This window comes from Octopus sinensis, unplaced genomic scaffold (assembly GCF_006345805.1).
Source record: "Octopus sinensis unplaced genomic scaffold, ASM634580v1 Contig08735, whole genome shotgun sequence".
Lineage (NCBI taxonomy): Eukaryota > Metazoa > Mollusca > Cephalopoda > Octopoda > Octopodidae > Octopus > Octopus sinensis.
This window is the reverse complement of record NW_021831284.1, coordinates 179446-201012: the sequence shown is the minus strand read 5'-3', so window position 1 is coordinate 201012 and position 21567 is coordinate 179446. Positions and strand designations below refer to the sequence as shown.

The 21567-nt window shown below is 32.6% G+C and overlaps 2 protein-coding genes and 1 long non-coding RNA gene across 3 annotated transcripts; 2 read left to right on the top strand and 1 right to left on the bottom strand.

Moving 5' to 3' along the window:
• Positions 1-857: 857 nt before the first annotated feature.
• Positions 858-1650, bottom strand: LOC115227889. Its single transcript, XM_029798597.1, has 2 exons — positions 1453-1650; positions 858-1393 (listed from the first exon to the last, which is right to left on the bottom strand). Exons 1-2 carry the CDS (start codon positions 1629-1631, stop codon positions 904-906), a joined length of 669 nt encoding a protein of 222 aa, XP_029654457.1. The 5' UTR covers positions 1632-1650; the 3' UTR covers positions 858-903.
• An 11725-nt stretch (positions 1651-13375) lies between these two features.
• Positions 13376-13717, top strand: LOC115227938. The gene is made up of 3 exons (XR_003883173.1): positions 13376-13448; positions 13479-13565; positions 13616-13717. It is a non-coding gene; the product is annotated as an uncharacterized LOC115227938 (long non-coding RNA).
• A 4289-nt stretch (positions 13718-18006) lies between these two features.
• On the top strand, positions 18007-18495 carry LOC115227899 (peptidyl-prolyl cis-trans isomerase ppi1-like). The gene has a single exon (XM_029798606.1). The coding sequence runs from the start codon at positions 18007-18009 to the stop codon at positions 18493-18495; it is 489 nt and encodes a 162-aa protein (XP_029654466.1).
• The last annotated feature ends 3072 nt before the right edge of the window (positions 18496-21567 follow it).

Genomic DNA, 21567 nt, shown 5'->3' with positions numbered 1-21567 from the left:
TGCTCATTGGTCTGTTAATTTAGACTTGGGGAGCGATCACAGTCCTATTCTTATAAAAATCAATTGTTCCCCATTAACCAGTTCAAAACATGCTGTATTTTATGATTACGCTATTGCCTACTGAACAGGATATAAAAAATATGTTGATTCATCACTATGGGGTTTTCTTTTCAGAATTTCTTTTCCTCGATATTTCAGTGAATTACTATAACAAAGTTATCATCAAGGGGGAGATCTAGTAGTCAAAAAAGGAGTCCTGAAACTCAGAAAAGAAAATACGATGCTAAAACAGTTAAACTAATAAAACTAATAAAAGACACATACATGGTCTAAATAGCATATAATCAATACGTGGAAGCTACGATCGACTATGTGTACGGTATCTGGGAAACAAACTTAACTGCAAACAATCAATCAAAAATTGACAAAATCTGGCCGAAGGCGGGAAGCCTGTTAAATATATATTTCTATAAAGAGATTAACCTAGAATAACATCATAAAGTCATCTGATGCAATCTAAATACGAGAGTTTTGTTCTAGAAATCCCCTTCTGCGATATGGAAAAAGAAGTACTGAGTATGAGACTGAGTGAGAATTAATAATTGCTCTTACAATTATGGCCATCACATTTTTCACAATTGTATACTCTAACTGTACTTTAACTAAAAACCGATTAATTATGAAAATTAAGTTTTAAATAAATTGAGTTTGATTTGCAGAAGGATCATTCACAACAAAAACATTTATTAGTTCAATTCACAGCAAATCACAGTAGCTCACAAACAAATCAATAAATTATAATTAGATAAATCAAAAATTGATTAAATTAGTATGCCAGATTTATCAAATCCGTAAACTTTATTTATTAAATAAAACACCAAAACCAGTCAAACCAAAAGATGGTTAAAGTTTAAACGGAGAAGTGGGAGTTAGGAAGTTCAACGAATCCGAATAAAAGCCAAGGAATGCCTTCCGTTTAGGAGAACTGTCATCACTTTCGAAATTACTAAAAGCTCCACTGTCATAACTATATATGGATTCCTTCAATTTTTGAGGACTGTGATAATTATATGAAGGAATCTTGTTTGAAGAAGATATCCAGGCATAGTTATGTTCTTTCAATATATCAGAAGCCCCGTACGAATTATGAATTGAACTTTTTAGTTCAGGTTTATAATCCATTAAAGATCCATCGTTTCCATCAAAAAGAGTCACATGAGAGTTTTCTCTCTTCACCGATGACGACTGTAGCGAATTTTCATTTGAAAATCCATTTCCATTTTTTATTAAAGAAAATGAAAGCAGAATAATCAAAAGCGTATAACAAATACGACTCAGAAACGGACCATTTATTCTATTTTTATATTCTTCAGTCAAGTTTACAAATATTTCTCTAAAAGTTAATAATAAAACAAAAATAATTGTCATTAAAATATAATTATTGACACTTACTGTTTTTGTCCATTGATTTGGTGCAATTTTTTAATCATTAAATCGTTTTGTTTTCGAAGTAGTTCATTTTCATGTTCGACCTCAATTTGTTTTTCTCTTTCAATGTCTGCCAAATCTTTTAAATGCATAATTTCATTTTCCAATTCAAAAACTTTTACTTCAAGAGACAAATGTTTCATTTTCCGGGAATCGCGGCTCCTTTTTGCGGATTTCTGTCAAAGTTATCTTCTTTGAGAAAAACCCGATTTCTAATCCTTCGGTTAATCTGTGCAATCAATTTCGCGGTTTCCCGTTTTAATGGAAGAATTAATTCATCCTCCGGGATTTTCATCACTTTAAATATTTCTTGTTGCTCAGCTGTGAGTTGAAAGTATTTAGAGGTGTCTTTTTTAATGTGCGGATCCAATTCTTGGCCAATATTTGCAGATTCAACATCTGTTTCCTTGAAATCGCAGTTGAAATTGTTTAGTAACTGGTTGTCGAGTGTATCTACACATAATTTAATTTAATGTCTTGAACCTGGTATTATATTATATAATTCGTTCTCATAATTGTCAAAAATTGGAGAATATGTTGATATTTCAGGATAATCAAAATCATTTAAATTTTCATTTTTGTCTAAAAAGTACATCTTGATATATTCCTTATAATCAACACACGTAATAATTAATAAAACTAAATTCAAACTGAATAAATTTAATTATTTATTTACAATTATAAAAATAAATATTAATTTTACTAAAATGAATTTTAATCTTGTAAATTCAAAAAAAAACTCTGATCACATATACATTCAGGCGTGTCCCATATATTGAAATTAGAGTATCTAGGAAACCTCGGAAAGCTTTTTTTATTATCAGTAATCTTTTAAGATTAATAATTTAAAAAAAATGGTAATAAGAGCAATCCAGATGTAGACACACTTTGATCCATCTGGATACGTTTTCAATAGACTTGTCTGAGATTAGCCAAAGTGATAACATATAGCCACCTTCTACTTTTAATTGTAATCTAAAGCTCCTTCAAAACCTTGGATGCACATAATGTCTTGTTCCTAAAAATATTTTTGTACTTTTTAAAAAAAACTGGGTCAAATGTATTGCATTTATTGTATTCCAAAACCATCGGGTTGGAGAGACAAGAAATTTCACAACCTAGGGTCAAAAATCGTTTTTTTCCTTGGAGGTAGGTTATTACTTTTTATTTGAAGTTCTTAAAAGTCATATAGATAAGTTAAGTTATCCATTGTAGAAGAAACGACTACATTTATCCAGTCGATTATGCTAAAGAGGACGCTAGAAACTATGATCAATAAACACAGATATGGAATGATGGTAGACGACGAAGAGTACGCCTCTGTCGCAAATCAACTTGCGGAGCTGGCATGCCGCGAAGCCACTCACCTGGACAAAAACCTCAAAACAGAAATGGAAAAGAAGTTTGTTGCAAACTTTTTTTCCAAGCCAAAAAGTGAAATCACTGACAATAGCGACTGCTAATTACATAATTTCGTTGACTATAATTAAGAGATTCTAATTGAATATTTCTTACTTTTATTTCATATGAGAAATACATTTAAGTACATATTTAATTTGTCCAGTAAATCTTTTTTTTATCATATAAATTTTCTTTTTTGTCAGTAACTCTAATCACATTTGTATATTTCCGGTTGAAAAGTAATATGTTGTTGTTTGTTTAGAATATTGTTGAGGTTTTAACTCTATGATCACTTGATTTATTTTGTGTGTTTCGAAAAATTTACGTCATCAACTTTTCTGGATCAGAAGCGTTGCAATCAAAGTCATACTATAAATAAATATGGAACCATTTTAATAATTGTGAGAATATCTAGCAAGGTTCGATAAAAATCTTGTAAAGTAAAATACGTTGAATCTCCAATATTTTATAGCTGATAATGCATAAATACATTATTATTTGGATGTAAAGAAAATTATCAGTTTTAATATTAATTTGATTTTTCTTCCCCCCTATTTGCTCTTTCTCATTGCAACAATTCTAATTTTGATCGCTACAAACCGAAATAAATCAAGAAACCATATAATAATAAGTTTGTATAAAAAATATGTATTCAAGTAATTGTTTTGTCCTGAAAAGATTTTAATAATTTAACCCAAAAATATTTTAGGAAAATTTTCAAATAAATGGAAAAATGGGGATAGGGAACCTCTTTCCGGAGTGCCCATATTGGTGCTAAATCTCATTGAATTGTTTGTTTCAATTCTCACGGATATGTCAGTTTCAGAAAGCAATATACTTATTAGTCTCAGGCAGAACTTGTCAAGCAGTTTCTTTGAATATTCCTGCGTGTTTCTCTGTAAATGCTGCCAAATGCCTTTGTAAGATCGATTTCTACAATGTGGAATACTTTTGAGTATTTTTGGAATATTGAAGTAAGTCATTTGTGATTCCATACGACATCTGAGGTAGGCTTTCCATTTCTGAACCCACTTTTACTTTTGGAGGGATATTTTCCCATTGGCTCTCATATATGGTTAAACACTATTCTCGTAGTTGACAGTAGGATAATCAGAATTAGTCCATCCTGTGATTTTTTTCAAAGTTTGTGTCGGGGAGTTATTTATATGAAATAACCAATGAAAGGATTCATCAATATCGACGTTGGGATCATTTAAACACTTGAAGAAAATTTCATACAATAGTTTTTTCCGAAATCCGTATTCATTCACGGTATCCTTCGTTGCCTTATCGAACTTCGAATTCACATTTTTTAGGTTCATTTGAAACGTTCTGTTAAGCCCACTAGGAAAAAACATGCATGTCACAACACCGAACGCAGATTCCCAATTACTTAATACAAAATTCAAAGCGCATATTATCTGAATAATTTATAAGAGAAGTTTTTATTTTTATTATTTTTGTTTGTACAGACAATTACGTAATCTTAAATTGATAAGTAAAATTTATAAATGTCAACATAAAATATTTTATTTTCATATGTTAGTTGTACTTTTTGATTAGTTTTTATTCAATTTTTTGTATTTAGACCTTCATCCGAATCTACAGAATGTTCAAATCTTAGGTTAACCAGATAGCATCGACTGGAGAAGTAAAAATGATTTTGACTGTGTTGGAGGTTTGTCTTTACTGTTACCAGAAAACACTCGAGGATAATCTTTATAGCTTGTAGGTACAATTCCATATGACTCGTCTTTTATATCAATCATGTTCCTATAACTTTTCTACATTTTATTTAGCCTTTTTAATAAAAAATTTAATTCATTTCCTGCTCGCAAAATTTCTGCTTTGGTTGCTGACAAGCTTGCGTTTATTGCATGATATTGTCCTATCGCTACAACAATATCTCCCAATTCTAGGCCCGCTCTATCGGCCAAACTTCTCGGAACAATCTAAATTATTTATCATAAATATTATTACCTTAATTATATAAATTGGTTTATTAAATTCTCTACCTCCAGCAATTGTGAATCCCCAAATGAAACTAGTAGTTTTGCGCTTCATAGTAATTTTAACAAAATCTTCATTTTGTAATATTTTTTGTAAATATTTTGCTTCCATGTTAATAGTCCCGAAACACCATACTTATATACACAATAATCTAATTTATCAATATTTTATATGCGTAAACTGTCAAATAAACTTCGTATTAATCATAAATTAGAATCTTGTTGAAATCATGAATTTCAACATATGCCTGTAAATTAATTATTAGAATTGGTACTTTTCTAAATTGGTACTTTTCTATTTCATGAATCACGAAAATAGGCACTAAATTAATTAATGAAAATGTATTTGAATATTAGAGGAAAAATTAAAAAAATGTTAAGCATTGCATGTCTTATACATAGATTATAGATTTACAATTTGTGATAAAATATTTTACTATTTATTAAAAGAATTCCTTTGGTCCTGGATTCGATTCCCAGGAGCTGCCTTTGCCGAAAGCTTTATTTGGGTTACAGCGTTATGACATCTCATCACATACGGATTCCAAACATCTATGAACTTTTGGATGGGACGCCACGAGTTTCCCAGCGTCGTTACAGCCCCACAACAACCAAAAAAACTGATGAGATAAAGACTCAATAATTCTGGATTAAGTAGAATAATTAACTTTCTTGTTCCCTCTTTAAAGTTCCCTTTGGACGGCTAGCGCAAGCGATACCTCAGTAATTTACGGGCCTCTGGTTTTTCAGTGCGCTAATTATTGTCAGAAAGAATTTGATTGTCGATAACTTAAATTTTTGAAGAGTTCTACTTAAAATGAAAAAAACAATATTCAAAATTTTTGAGATATTAAATCGATTTCTAAGTGATTCTTCATTTCATTTTGTTCATCTTGATTTTTTTATATAAAATCTGTTCAAACCACTTGGAAAATGTATGTTTTTTTAATTTTTGTGATTCATTTTAAAAGAAATAATGTTTCGATATTTTGACGGGTAAAGATATCATTTGCTAAACATTATACTCACGGTAAGATTTTGGGGAGGAAGTGTTCTAGCCTGGGGTTGTATTTCATCTTAAAGAGTAGGTCGGCTGTTTTTATTGATGAAATTATGACGGCTACACATTATGTGCAAATCTTAGCACAAAATTTAAATCAGTCCGCGGAAGAAATGTGTTTAACTGACTTTAAATTTATGCACGATAACCACCCAAAACATACAGCTCGAGTCAAAATTAAATTTCTAGAAGAAAAAAAAATAAAACAATCAAATAACCTCCACAAAGTTCAGATCTCAATCTAATCGACCATTTGTGAGCCTATATAAAGTTTTGATTACGTGAAATGGGAAGGTTGGATAAGGACTGTTAAATCACGAAATTATGAAAAATTTGGAATAATCTCCCCCTGAACTAATAAAAAATATCCTGTGAGATTCCATAGAAGAGTTCTAAAAGTCTAGGGGGCAAAAGGAAAACACAGAATGTACAGTGCTCGTCAAAAAAAATTGCTCAGCCATTTTTTCATGCTTTTATTGACAAATTAATAAAAAATTTAATCTTACGCTTCATTTTTTATTCTAATTCTTAAATATAATAATTTATTAATGCGATTTTATTTCAATATAAGGAATTTAAAGCATAAAAATTTAAATCTCGTGACAAAAAACATTGCTCACTTTTCTTGTTATTGCATATGCCACGTTCTCCCAAGAAACAGTTAACTGAATTTAAAAAAGGGATGATTATTGCGTACTTTAAAGAGAGTAAATCAATCAGAGAAATCTCAAAAATACTTAATTTGCCGTATTCCACAATTTCATTTAATATTCGAAAATTTCGAGAATTTGGAACACTGCATCGGAGACCGGGATATTCTCAGATGAGTCAATGTTCGATGTTTTTAACAACAGAAAACATCAGCTTGTTTACAGAAAAAATAAAACGGAGTTAAAAAATGCACATTTGCTGCCGACTGTTAAGTTCGGATTAGGGAGAGTTATGATTTGGGGCTGTATATCGTATAGTGGTGTAGGCAATTTGGTTTTATCGTAGAAACTATGAACTCTGGATATTATATAACTTTACTGTCTAATAATCTGGACCAATCAGTTGAAAAAATGGGCTTATCCTCGTTTATTTTTCAACAAGATAATGCTTCATGCCATACATCTCGTATGGTTAAGGCATATTTCGAGACCAAAAATATATTATTCTTGATTGGCCATCGCAATCACCGGATCTTAACCCAATAGAGCATGTATGGTGCTTTATGAAAAGAGAATTAGCTAAAAATCCCTCGAAAAGTAAAAAGGATCTAAAGACAAATATTATGAAAATTTGGCAGTCAATTCCTAAAAGTTTTTTACAAAACTTAGTAAATTCAATGAGAAAAAGGAGTTATTCTTTATATTTAGCAAGGGGAGGACATATTCATTACTGATAATGAGATTTCCAAATTTGTGCTAATGTTTTTTGTCTTGCAATTTTTGTTTTGTTAAGTTTGTAAATAAAAAAGAAAAATTTTATTATAAAAATTAAGGTATAATATTTTTAAACCAATGTTTAATAAAAATTAATTATGTAAATTCTATCTTAATTATTTAAGAATCCAGATCGTCAGTGATTTCTCTTCTTTGCTTGGAAGAAGAGTTTGCAACAAAATTCTCATCATTTTCCATTTCTGCGTCAAAGTAATTGTTCAACTGAGTGTTCTCACGACATGCCAGCTCCGCAAGTTGATTGGCGGCAGAGGCGTACTCCTCGTTGTCTACCTTCATCCCATGTCTGTGTTCAATAAGCATACTCTCTAGAGTCCTCTTCAGCACAACCGACTGGATGTATGTCCTCGTTCCTTCTTCAATGGATAATTTGTCCATATGACTTTTAAAGAACTTTGAGACAACTCCATCCCATGTCAAGACAATTGAATAATCTTCACTTTTGCTTCATAGAGAACCGACAGTTCGTTTGCAAGCAGGTCGTATTTGTGAAATTTCTCCACTTCAACTTGCTTTAAACGGTCTTGCGAGGTAACTCCCACTTCGATTAAATGAATTTCTCTTTTCCTCTTGTCATAAACGAAGATATCAGGTTTATTGAATTGAACCTTTGTTTCAGTCATAATTGAAGTGTCAACTCTGATTTCGACATTTTGGGTCGACATTGTTGACACGACTGAATGTCCTTTCAATTTCCTGCTTCGTTTTATTCCATACATTCGACACAAGTGGAGATGAATACACTTTACCACTTCGTTGTGTCTTCGGAGATAATCACTGTTTAGCATCCTACCACACACCGCGTGGCTAGATGGTCAACAGTCTGCCTGCTTTTTTTGCAGTGGACGCATAGTGATCCCGTGTATGCAAAGAACAAATTCCTATCTTGCAAAAGACAGTACAATGCTTCGCTTCGTGGACCATTGTTCCCTTTCGATAGCCATTGCGAAGAAGTAGATATGTCGACATCTGATTCCTCCATACATTTGAACATCACCGAGTGTAGTGATTTACTGTTAATTCGGTTAAGCAAGAGTTTCCTTTGTGCGTCCTTCAGTAACTCAATGGTCAGATTTTCCCTGCCGACAGCTGCATATTTGGAGACAAGAAATTCTGCGATTGTGGCTAAGTGCCATTTTTTTCCTTTTATTACTCGCAGAATACCCGACCTCCGCAGACAGGTAGTCGACTGTTTTTCCAAACTTTTAAGAAACTGGAAGAGCATTAATTCGCTTTTGAAAGAAATTGAGGCAAGTCCCCTTCAAGGGTCTTGCGGTCCAAATACAACCTTCCTTATTTGCAGGCTGGAGGTGTAACTTGAGAGTCGTAAGTAATCGGCGTATTTGTTGGTCAATATCATCAAATTCGTAAGGTTCAATATTGATTAGCCCAATATAATAATTATATAGGGATAATGCATATCATTGATTCCACGAAACAAATTTACAGAATTCAGGTTTGTTTTTGACAACATAGTTATCCTCTTCTTGACATTCTCCAATATGGAGTCCATAACTTATTCTTGAGAACATTACTTCCGCCATCTTCAAGTACACCCAAGTAGCGATATCCGTTGATTCCATCGACAGTATCACAGCATGATAAAGATTCCACATTAGATGCTGATTTTTCGGAATTCATCTCTAGGCCGACACTTTCAAAAAATCCATTAACAGCCTCCATCATTTTGACTAACACATCTTATTTGAGGGCAACTATTTTCAGATCGTCAATAAAGAAGAAATGATTGGTGGAGTATGTCAACATATTGGGATCTTCCCGACTAATTTCGAGTTTGGGAAACATGGAGTTAAGCATCCTGCTTAGGGGATCCATCGCCATAACGAATAGCAGCGGGGACAATGAATCTCCTTGGAGTATTCCGCGGCTTAACTTTACTTTCCCAATTCTTTTCCCATCGATATGTAAGTTTACTGTCCACTTCTTGACTATGTTCTTTACAAAATAAAATACTACTTAAAGATGTTTACAAAAAAAATAAATCAGAATAATGCTATATAAAGACATAAACATTGGTGAGCAATTTTTTTTGACGACCACTGTATTAAAATCAATCAGGATTGTTAAAAATAATGCTTTTTTGATTTAAACAGGATTTTTTTGATTTAAATCAGATTTTTATGAAATAAATTTTTATTCAAAAACAAAATAAATACAAATAAAAACAATAAAAATCGTATTTATTTAAAAGCTTGTAAATAAAGACAAGTTTTGCAGCTTTTTCAATTCCAAACCTATTTATTCTTTTCCACCTGTTAAAGCGGCTGCTCCAAGAATTTTTTGAAGAGTGTAACTGTTTCAGAAAGCAACTGGTAAGAATTCGACTTCCACCAGGCTATAGATGATACGTTACTCAATAAGTTTAAGGCAAACATTTATTGCTTAAATGGTCCAGCTCTTGTTCTGAAATTAATCAGAGTATGAAGAACATATTCATTATGTTCAGCACAATACTCCAAAACGAAGTCAATCCTTACAGTTGAAAGATATTTTCCACAACATGACTAATCTACGTAGAATCATTTTGCATTTTCTATAAAGCGACAGCAATTGGTTTAATCAGCCCCAAATATTCTTCAACACGACGTTTCAGGCAAATATTTTGGAAGCAATATCTGTATCAATATCGGATTTGTGTTCTTCACAAATTCTCAAAAATGTAGATAAATAAAAAAACAATTAAGATTTCTCAAAAGAAAATATAAATTAATTAAGGTTGCTTAAGAGCAGAAAGGATAGCGTGGCTATTACCCCTGACAACGGTTGTTGAAAGGCGTTGAAACAGCCATTCGGTCTCCCTTCTATCTTTCGTCTGAACCGAGATCAGGGATCCAAGTTTCCTAATGAAAGAGATTGATTCCGGACCGAAGACTCCAGATGACTCCACAATAATCGGTTCCACTATGAACCACAATAATCGGTAGATAAATTATCCAGATAAGATTCAAAACAATCTGATAAAGTGTTGATCAATCGGAAGAATAAGTTTTTTTCCTCAAGCAGATTTGTATTATGCTGCTGGAAAATAAACATTTCGAAAGTATTTATTCATTTTTAAGATGGTTTCTTTAACGTCAGCTACTTATACATTTTTGCGAAAATATTGAGATAATGTGCCGAGAAACCATATGTAATAATTTCACTGTCATCTTGCATCATTATCCGCCTCATTTCAGCCATGTTGGCAGCATTTTCCGTCACAAGACTCCAGATTTTACATCCAAACCGTTGTTTGGCAAACTTTCAGAATCTAATGCAGCAGATTGAAGATACTCCGCAGTGTTTCTATGTCTATAGGTGTTCATAGTGTCAATTAGATAGCTTTCTCCATTAGATGTTACAACCGAAACACAAATAACAGGTTCATTATAAATGTTACTCCACCCATCTAGCATCATAGACACTGTTTTGTCCTGGAATCTTTGTCGACAGTCCTCATGTAGTTGGTCGTACACCCAATCGAGCAATAAACTACCAATTTGATGACGAGAAGGTAAACAAATTGAACAAATTCGAGATTTTACAGAGCAGCAAAAGAAGTGTTAGTGGAATATACGCATCTAGCGAGTTGCATATCTATCAATTTTTATTGATAACGTCATCGTAGTAACGAAATTGAGTAATTAAACCACTTTCAACTTTCGACCGATTTACAGGAATATCAAAATTAGTTCGGCACAACAAATAATGCTCCCTCATCCAAGATACAGGGTCTTGTACCTTTTCCCGCAATTACGGCATCTGGCTCGACTGCAAGTCTTTCCAGAAATAATATGTTTATCAAAGTGAAGTCACAAAAAATCACGCTTTCTACCAAACATTTAAACAATTTGAATAATTTTCTAATGATTTAAATCAAACAACCTTGATTAAAATACTTGCTGTCACGTTTTTTTGAACAAAGATTTTTTGGGTTGCTACTTTGGGAATTTGGCCGACTGTGACAAAAAATCAAAGTTAAATTGTGTAGATAAAAGGATTTTAATTTTAGTCTTTTTTGACAATTTTTAAAAAAAAGCTACAAAAATTTGAATAATCATACATTTTCAAATGGTTACGTTTTTTATGAACAGAAGTTTTTAATAGAGCCTCGGAGACTGGCTGTTTATATCTGCACGTCCAAAAATGGAGAGACGTCAAATCATTTCATTACAATTCCTGCTAGTAACTTCAATATGGTGGCTGGGAAGTTAGGCTCCGAGCAGAGTACTGGTCATGGAGGAGACTTTTGGCCTTCCAATCCATTGCTCTATGGAGGGTCTTATCTTAATCTTTTCAGAAAAAGTGACTGCCGCCTCTTTCCGGTGAAAACTCGACTCTTCCCGGGACCGATTGAGTATTCAAACAGTGCGGGATTATTTTTGATTGTCTTTTCCAACATGGAAGTAGAGGCATACAAGTACAGGGATTTTATACTCGGGGTGTCGAAACATGTTGAATGTTCTCACATACAACCCAGACTGAGTGAGACCTGACAATTGGAGAAACAGTCAGAGACATGAAAGTAGTTAAAAATTTTGTCTCGTCTAATGAAAATATATTTATTATACGTTAGCCATATAATATAATTAATACAGGGGACCATACATTCTATTCATTGACTTTAAACGGGAAAATAATATTCATGACCAAACTCCGAGACCATGTCTCTTGCTTCCTTGTCTACACGTGGAGTAAGGATTCAAGTTAATCGCAGTGCCCGAGTAGAAGCCGGGGATTCTTAAGGGGATGGCTCAGTTCTCCATTCGAGCTTACAAGGGAAGGGAGGTTTTTTGGTCATGTTAAGGCGATTTTTCCGCCATTTAACTGGTTACAGGCACTTTCGAGTAGTTTCCCTTATTAACTGGTTGTAGAAACAGCCAGTCTCCGAGGCTTTTTTATGAAGTTTTTAATGTTCTTAGCACCGTATAGCAAATAAGGCACTATGCCTTTCCCTTACAATCGACCAAAAAAATTTTTCTTCCCAATCTTTTGAAATACACGATTTTCTTGAGTGATGTTTCGATTTCGTTTAATACAACGAGACATACGAAGAATAAAAAATGCCACACTAAAATAGTTTATTTAAAGTTTATTTTAACCTTAAGAATAAATAATTAAATTTTAACATTATTAAAAAATTAAAAGTTAGTTACTCTAGAGGGGCCGCAAAAAAATCCTGCGGACCGCATTTGAGAACCGCTGCTATAGACACTTTATAGAAAATTATTTCTGAAAGTTAAGAATTTTATCGTCTCTGCTATGATAATTCTAAAATATTATATGCGACCTGAACAAGATTGATTAAATAAATTTATATGATTAAGTTATGTGCCTTGATCCGGGTGATTTCAGCCTAAAACACATGTTCTATAAGCCGTACGGTTTTTTCCCTATATGTCAGGTTAAATCTGCTTCAAAAGATGAAATCCTAAGAAAAGATACTTTTTTATTTAAATTAGGATTTGAGAACAATATTTTCTTAGACCATGAATTTTTTTAGAAAATTGTTTCTTAATTATAGTAGATAGCTCAGAATATCCTCATAAAAATGTTGTTCTATTTTTATTTTTGCCTTAATGTTTTTTATGCAAAGTAAGTAAAAACCAAAAAGTACAATCCTTCAGAACAATTGTAAATGAATCCTTTTGCCGGCTGCGTCACATAATTATTATTCACGGCATTTAAATCAAAAATAATTAATTTATGTATCGATTGATTTGCGTCATTAATACATTTTGCAACGAGTACAAAATTGATGACATCAATTGAATTTGGGTTTGTTTGAGTCAAAATAGTTATTATAATCAAGGATCTTGAATTTCAATATTTTGATTTCATCACCTTTTCGTTTTTTGAAAATTTGGCAAGGAAGCATTACAGACGAGTACGTGGTTTTGCGGTTTTATCGTCTAATTTGACAATCATTACGGTGCTTAAAGCTTATCGAAGAATTGCGGCTTAGAGTGTGTAATGGATATTGCTGCTCAACAACGCGCTCTTTTTAATTTGGATCCAATTATTAAAAAATTAAATTCTTACACTGAAGTGAGAATAGAGATTAAAAATTGTTTTTAGATGAAATATATTGGGCCTAAGGATTCTACAATTGGCGAAAAAAGAAATAATTTTTTTAAAGACTGTCAAGCTGGGAACGTTTCATTGGTCGTGTGGTTTATATTTATATTTTTATTACAATTGTTAAAATTTTTAAGGTATTTACAGGTCAAGGGATAACAATAACGTTTCTGGAAGATCAAAAAAATACAAATCCTTACTTTATAAAATTTGCTCATTTTGATCAGCTAACAAACAAAGTTAGCTCTAAATATTAATTTTTTAGATGAATTTGAAAGCACGTTGTATTTTTAATGGTGTTAGCGTCATATGTTTTGCAAGCATTGATGTTGATAATCTTACTGGTACTGGAATAATAGAATTTGATCCAATTTACGACCATTCTTGTTATAATAATAAATTACTGTAAAGTCAGAAAATATTTAGTTTTATATTTATTCAAGTCTTTTTTTAATTCTAAAAATTAATTCATTATTTTAAGATTTTGATTTAAAAAAATGACGAATGAATTTAAATCATCAACTAAGAAAATACGTGAGTTAGGATTCATAATTAATTTTAATTCAACATATTTCCCAAACAAAAAAAGCAAGACGATTGAAGGGACATTCTGTTCAGTCAACACTTTCGACGGGAAAAGTTGAAATCAGGGTTGATTCAACAATCCTCACCGAAACAAAAGTAGAATACAACAAGCCAGATATCTTTGTCGACGACAAAGTCAGAAACGAAATAAATCTAATTGAAGTGGGTATTACTTCACAGGATCGCCTCAAGCAAGTGGAGGTTGAAAAGTGTCACAAGTATGACCTATTGGCAAGTGAGCTTTCGCTTCTGTATAGCTGTCAAGTAAAAATAATTCCTGTGGTTATGACATGGGATGGAGTTGTCTCGAAATGCTTCAAAAATTATATGAAGAAACTATCTATTGAAGCAGGAATGAGGACATACATCCAATCCGTTGTACTGAAAAGAACGCTCGAGAGTATGATGATCGAACACAAGCACGGAATGAAGGTATCTGGTGAAGAATACGCTTCTGCTTCCAACCGGTATGTGGAGATGGCATGCAAAAATGAAGACGACCCAATGAATGCTAAAGAAGATGCAATGGTTGAATCAGATGTGGTAGTGGGGAGTAAGAGGCAGCTGGAAGTAGACTCTTCTTCCAAGAGAAGGAGAGTGGATATCAGCGAGCTGGAGTGAGATCTGCTTAGTTTCTGATTAACTATTAATTTATTATTGGTTCATAAAAATGATTTTCAGCTTTCCCAAACAAACCGAGACACTTAAAGACAGTGCTCAGTTCCGTCGACATATACATGAATTTTGAGCCTGTCTTGAGGAAGATTCTATTAAGTAAAATATTTCAAACATGGTTTCTAGGCAAATTCAAACAATGGATCACAAATTTCTCAAGTGGACGAAGAGGTAGGGTGTGCCTTGGAGAATTGAAGTCAATGTTACGTCTTCTGTCCAACAGAGTACTTGATGGTTTTCTCTTATCTCTTGTTTTGTTTAATCTCTTCATGGAAGACCTCCTGTCACTTTTGGACGATAATGATGTTTTACTGTCTTAAACGGATGATATTGTATTGGTTTCACGGTATCGGAATGCCACTAAAAAGATATAATTTATCCTGGATCTGCTCAATGCCTGGTTAATGGATAACCGACTCGTCGTGAATGCTGAGTAGAAACTGAACAATGTCGTCATACCTTTCAACAGAAGTTAGATCAAAAATCATCTTAGAAATGACTCTTGATATGCATCTCTGCTTTTTTTCACGTGTAGATAACATAATTTCGAAATGCGAAATGAAAATGAATGTGTTAAAAAGCTTGTTGGAAATATGGTAAAGTGGTTCTCACCCGGTCTTGGCGAACATATCATCAATACATCGAATTAAGCTTTTTCTACGCTTATGTATCTTGGACAAACAGGAGAAAAATGAAGGAGGCTGTATTAAGAATGTGGAGATTAACTGAACGTTGGTCGCAAGGAAAAAAACGTTCCGGGCCGGCTCCACTGAAGGATCTGATTAATTTGAACTCCAGAATTCCGGTTTATGTAGTTGCAAAACTGACTACCCACCCGGTCCGGTTTTGTTTGGAACGGAACAAATAAAGTCATATGATCTCGACACGTTTCAAGAGAGCCCTCATCTTTGCCAGATTTTACTTTTGTGAGCCTGTGCAACTTCGTCTTCGACATGTGGCCCTCGTCTCCGTGATTGCATTATATTCTTGCCATATGAGAGCATGAGGGCTACCAAGTTCGTAGGACCTGAGCACTTCATTCTAGTCCAGTGCTCCGTTAGTGTAAAGGCTCTCTCAGATTTTCCTTGATCTTCATTTTGTTGGTCTAGGGCAGGGGTTCTCAACCTTTTTTTACTCGTCGACCCCTTGATTTTTTTGACCCCCATAATATTTAATCGACACCCTTAAAAAATTTTATATACAACAGACAATATTAAGGCAATACTAGTAATTCTATATACAACAGCTTCCACAAAAAAGGATTCATCATCCAAGATGGAATTTATAATTCAAGAATATTTTGGAATTGGATAATCAAATCTTTTTCTATATTGAATAAACGTTGCAAAATACAGTATTATGCACATAATTTGACCGGGAAGGTATCTATATTAGGTATCTGTTGTTGTCTATTGGAAAACACGACATAAACTATCTATATCCCTAACTAGGTTTAAAAATGCGGAAGTATGCTTCACTGTGAACATTTATAAAGTCATAACGAGATGTTGAGGTTTATCAATTATTTGCTGTGTTACAAGGGGTATTTAAGGTAGGTTGATGTAGAGTAATCCTACTGGTCTTATATTATGTAAACTTTAACAATTCAATTCCTATCCGAACATTTAGTCAGCGTGATTCATTAATCTACACTTTCTCTTTGATATTTAAAGCATCAAAAGAGAAAAAAGAGGAAATGAATGTATTTAGAGTAGGAAAGAGACGGAAAAGAATTTGGGAAGTCGAATTTAGATAAGAAATATGTAGTTTAAAATAAATGTCACAGTCGGTTTATGAAACACGCCGTTAATAAAACGCCAACATCAAATTAGAAAAAAAATTGATTTTGTCAATAAAAAATTTATAAATTGACAAATACCTGAAAAGACAAGACAAGACAAGTTTTATTTCCCAACAAACCCATAAATTAAAGTTAGGGAGAAAGCCAAGAGCAGAACAAGAAACTATAAAATTTATAATTGATATTTTAGAAAAATGAGAAAAAATCTAAATGCTTCATAATGTATTAAAATGTCAAAACAAGAATCTTCTGAAGGAGCAAGCCTGTCTGCACAGTTCATTTGTGATTAGAAGACCTAAGTTTAGAGATTGAAACGAGAAATAGCAATGAGATCTGTCAAATTATTACCCCCCTCACAACCTAAACCAAATTAGCGTTCAGTATTTATTGATTTTACTTTTTCTATTAAGGTCTACTTATAAATTATTTTATGGGATTCAATGGAAAACTTAAGTTATTTCAATTTTAATTTTAAATCATGTTAAAATTTTAAAGATTTGCAAAGTTGCGTTTCATCGTTTTCGTTTTCGACAATTTCTAGTAGTGACTTTTTAATTTCTTTCAATTTTACACCAATTTCATTTTTAGTGAGATGAACAAACTTTTGTTCATTTGAAGATAATTCAAGATCTTCATTATCGAAATTACTTTCTTCGCTAATTGCATTTTCTTCTAAAAAATTTATAGAAATGAATTCTTAAATTTGAATAGATCATAAATATTTGTTTTAATTATTAATCAAAATTTTCATCTGTAGACTGTTCTCGAAAATTTATTTTTAGTTTGTGGTTCCCAGACATATTTGCATACAACATCACAGATTCTTAAACATTTTTATTAGTTTTCATCTCCCCATGTAATTTTCTCGAACGGAATTCATGTCTTTTTTATTTTAAACAAGAATCGAGTAGTTTTTAAATTTATCGAGAGAGATCTCGATAAAAAATTTCTGCTTTGTTGAAAAGGCATCATTTAGTAATGCACCTTAAAACTTTAAAAATATTAAAACTACCTTTCAATTCCATCTTATCAATCACTAGACAAGCTTTTCATCAAGTTCCGGATATTTCAGCTGTTTTAAAGTTTTTGTAAAGGAATTGACACTTTTATATTGTGCAAAAATCCTTTACCGAATCTTCGAAATATTGTTAATTGTCCTTTTCGAAATCTTTACTTTAAACAAATGAAAAAATCTGTCAGGAATTCTCTGACAAAATAGCAGTTTATTTTCATAACGCAAAAAATTAATTTTTTCTACATTGTAAGTCGAGCGTAATTTTTGAACGGTTATATGATAGTAAAAATAAGAGAAGTTATAAAAGAAGGAATTGTATATTATTCTAAATCAGAACAATTCAAAAATTATAATTTATTAAGAATTTGAAAGTTTTTAATAATGTATTTTTAAAGTATAATTAATTTAGTTGATCATGTGTGAGATTCCCTCTGATGATTGGAAGCCTGCAAATGTTGCATTTGAAACCAGGTATCAGTACAAAATCTTTAAAATCTAGTTTGGGGAAAATTACATTCGAATTATATTGGGACTATGCAAAAAATACATGCAGAAATTTTGCTCAATTAAGTAAGATTGGGTACTACAATGGAGTAACCTTCCATCGAGTCGTCAATAACTTCATAATCCAAGGAGGCGACCCAACAGGCACAGGTCGAGGTGGGCAGTCAATATATGGGAAAAATTTTGACGATGAAATTACTGGTAGCTTGAAGCATACTGGAGCAGGGATCTTATCAATGGCAAATTCCGGTAAAGATTCAAATGGATCTCAGTTTTTTATAACTTTGTGTCCCTGCCAACAACTTGACATGAAACATACTATTTTCGGACGTGTGGATAGTGGAATGAGTGTTATTAGGCGTATTGGAATGGTCGACACCGACCATAATGACAAGCCTATCGATCCAATTATTATCCATAAAGCGTATGAGTTTTAATTTGTTCCATTTTTAAAATTTTTGGCAATATTTTTAACTAGATAGTCTAGAAATCAAATTTTACATTTCTGTATTACAGGGTCGTATTGGCCACCGGGTGGATGTGTGCGGGAAGTTTCTCTAGGCTTGTGTCTAATAAACTATTCTTAATAGGATTCTTGTTTGCTACTGACCGATTTATTGTTCTCTGTGTACTTTAAAAGAAAAAAGACCGTAGACCGTCCAGAGGCATCAATAAGCTAGTTTTTTGAAACGAGTAGTTTGGGCGTCTGATTAGATACTCACTGCTTTAAAATTTTGCTCAATTAAGCGCTTGTTATTTTACTTTTTAAAATTCCTGTTTTACAAATAGTGAATTTAGGGCTCTTTTTGAAGACGTAAAAAGTTTTATGTAAAATGATTTCTTAAAAATAACTTCTGTTTTTATTTTAGAACAGTTTTTACATTGTGCCATTTGGCTCTGTTAATGATTTTTTTAAGTTCTTTGGGATTTTACATTCAGTTCAAATTTTATTATTGATAAACTTCTGAGGAGATAGTGCTGATCGACGATGTTTTTGAGCTTTTTAAAAATAATTGACTATAATTTATTGAATTTAGCGAAATACAATAAGCGCACCGCGAAATCAGAGGCCCGTAGGTTACTGAGGTTTCGCTTGCGGCGGCTACACGAAGAGAACTTTTAATGAGAGAACTAAAAAGTTAATTATTCTAACTAATAGGAAGTATTGAGTCCTGTTCTCATCAGTTTTCTTTAGTTGCTGGCGGCTGTTACAACGCTAGGAAGCTCGTGATGTCCCATCCGAAGGTCCATACATGTTTGGCGTCCGAATATGATGAGATGTCATGACGGCATCCCCCGTCAAACCCAATCAGAGCTTCCGGCACAAGCAGCTTCTAGGAATTAATTCGAGACCAAGGAGATTAATAGCAGATAGTAAACTACTCAATCAGTGAAATGAGTTCATTCACTCTGCAATCTGGCCTTCGACTGGACTCAGGCATCTGTGCGCTGGGGCGGCTTTGGCATAAAATCCTATTTCGATCTGGTCCTTCCGGCATTCCTATCCGTTTACACTGCTTCTCGTTCTTTCTTAGACATCGTTTTCAGAAATCTTCCCGAACGGAAATTGTCTCAAGATTACTCGGCTGCTTATGGTCGGTTGAAAGCCTGGTTTGGTTCGCTCTGCTTCCTTGACGGATATCAAGGATATGACACAATTCCAGAAAGTCATCTTGGCTCTTGAAACGTCTGTCAATCGCTATGATTCTTGGGAATGACTTTGCTATTCACGAGGCAGGACGAGCGTCTCGTGAGCTATTAACTAATCAAATTATTCATGAATAACTTTGAAATTCAAGCAAAGTACTCTTCGAATCCCAGCTTTCTATTCTAATGAATTTTTAAATTTCCAATCTTTTTTGTTTCATTTTGCATGGATAGTTTTTTCCTTCTTTTAGGTTGTTAAATCAATCCTTTCCTAATCTAATAAAATATCAGTTGACTCTTGTAACCGGGACCTTTGTTTTTTGCCGAAACCTGGACAATCTCTATTCACAACGGTTAATAGATATGAGGGCACTTAAATTGCTATTCAATGAACACATTTTAAATATTCGTACGTATTTCTTGAAGGAATTTCCATCACCTTTCACCGACGAGCGAAATAAATATCTTGAAAGAATTTCTGATGAGAAATTTACCTCCACTAAAGGGAATGTAGTCATCTCATCTGAGCATTTTAAAACTAGAAAGTCCGTACTTCGGGGCTACTAACTAACAAAATTTTGATAGTATCTTTTAATAATTGTACCTTACTTTGAAACCCAGAGACTACTAACAACGGCTAAAAAAATAGATTAATTTGGATCCTGAGACTATCTCCTAATTAAAAAAAAATATTCTCAACTCTTAATAGGGTTCAAGTGAGAATAAGAGTTAGTTTAAGCATTTAAGTCATTCTAAATTTTTGAGGTTTGTTTATCAGGGGTAATTTTTTCTGTTTTTCAAGGAAAATTTACATTTAGAAAACGTTCACTGTCTGTCACAATTGTTGTTTAAATGAACGGAATGAATAATATATTCCTGATTAATTTAGCACATAAGCATAACTTCAAACATGAAGCAATTAACTGTGCAAAACAGATTAGAAATTGTCGCCTAGAAATATAATTAAGGCCATCAAACAATGTAGCACACAAGCGAAACCTTAAAAATAAGGCAATTTAGATGTGCAAATAGTTTAACAACAAAGAACTAAAAGCTGAACATGCTTTTTAATTGTATAAATAAATTTTTTAAATATTAATAATGTAACATAAAAATTTTAAATAGCATTTTATTGATTTTTAGAATGATAATAGATTTGAATGTTAAAACTCAAAAAAGATCCAACATAAATTCAACGTGAAATAACATTTTCATAAAAAGTATTAAAAGTATAAAAATAAAATAATTTCAAATGTTTCGTGAACTTTTTAGATATTTCCTACAATCAAGGTTTTAACTTAAACAGTTAAATTTAATGTTTAATTGTATTGTCCAATAATTTTATTGAAAGCGTAAAGGCTCAAACATTCTCTATGGGGTTAAAATCTGGGTTTTGTAGCTATTCGATATTATTTATTTAAAAAACGCTTTGCTATTGCCGAAGTATGTTTCGGATAATTGTCTTGTTAGTAAATATGATCTTTAAGTTCGATTTTGTTTAGAAATGAGATAAGTTTATTCATTAGTATGTTAACATACAAAGCTCAATCCATCTTCTCTTTTATTTAAACCAAATTACTGAATCCATTTGAGACCATATTCTATGTTAGGTATGTCATCAATCGTCGAAGTTTGTTTTGTTTTGTAAGAAGTGGCCTTTTCGTGGGCGAATAAGCATTCAGACCAATTTTTTTCATTGTATTTCTTATAGTTTGAGCTGTTACTGATTTTCCTGTTTTTTGTAAAAGTTTTGGCATATTTAACACAGTTGAAATAGACATTTACTTTTCGAGCCTCATTCATTTGAAATATTTCTTGACGATTAAGCAACGATGATTGACAAGACCCGGGTTTTCTGGTCG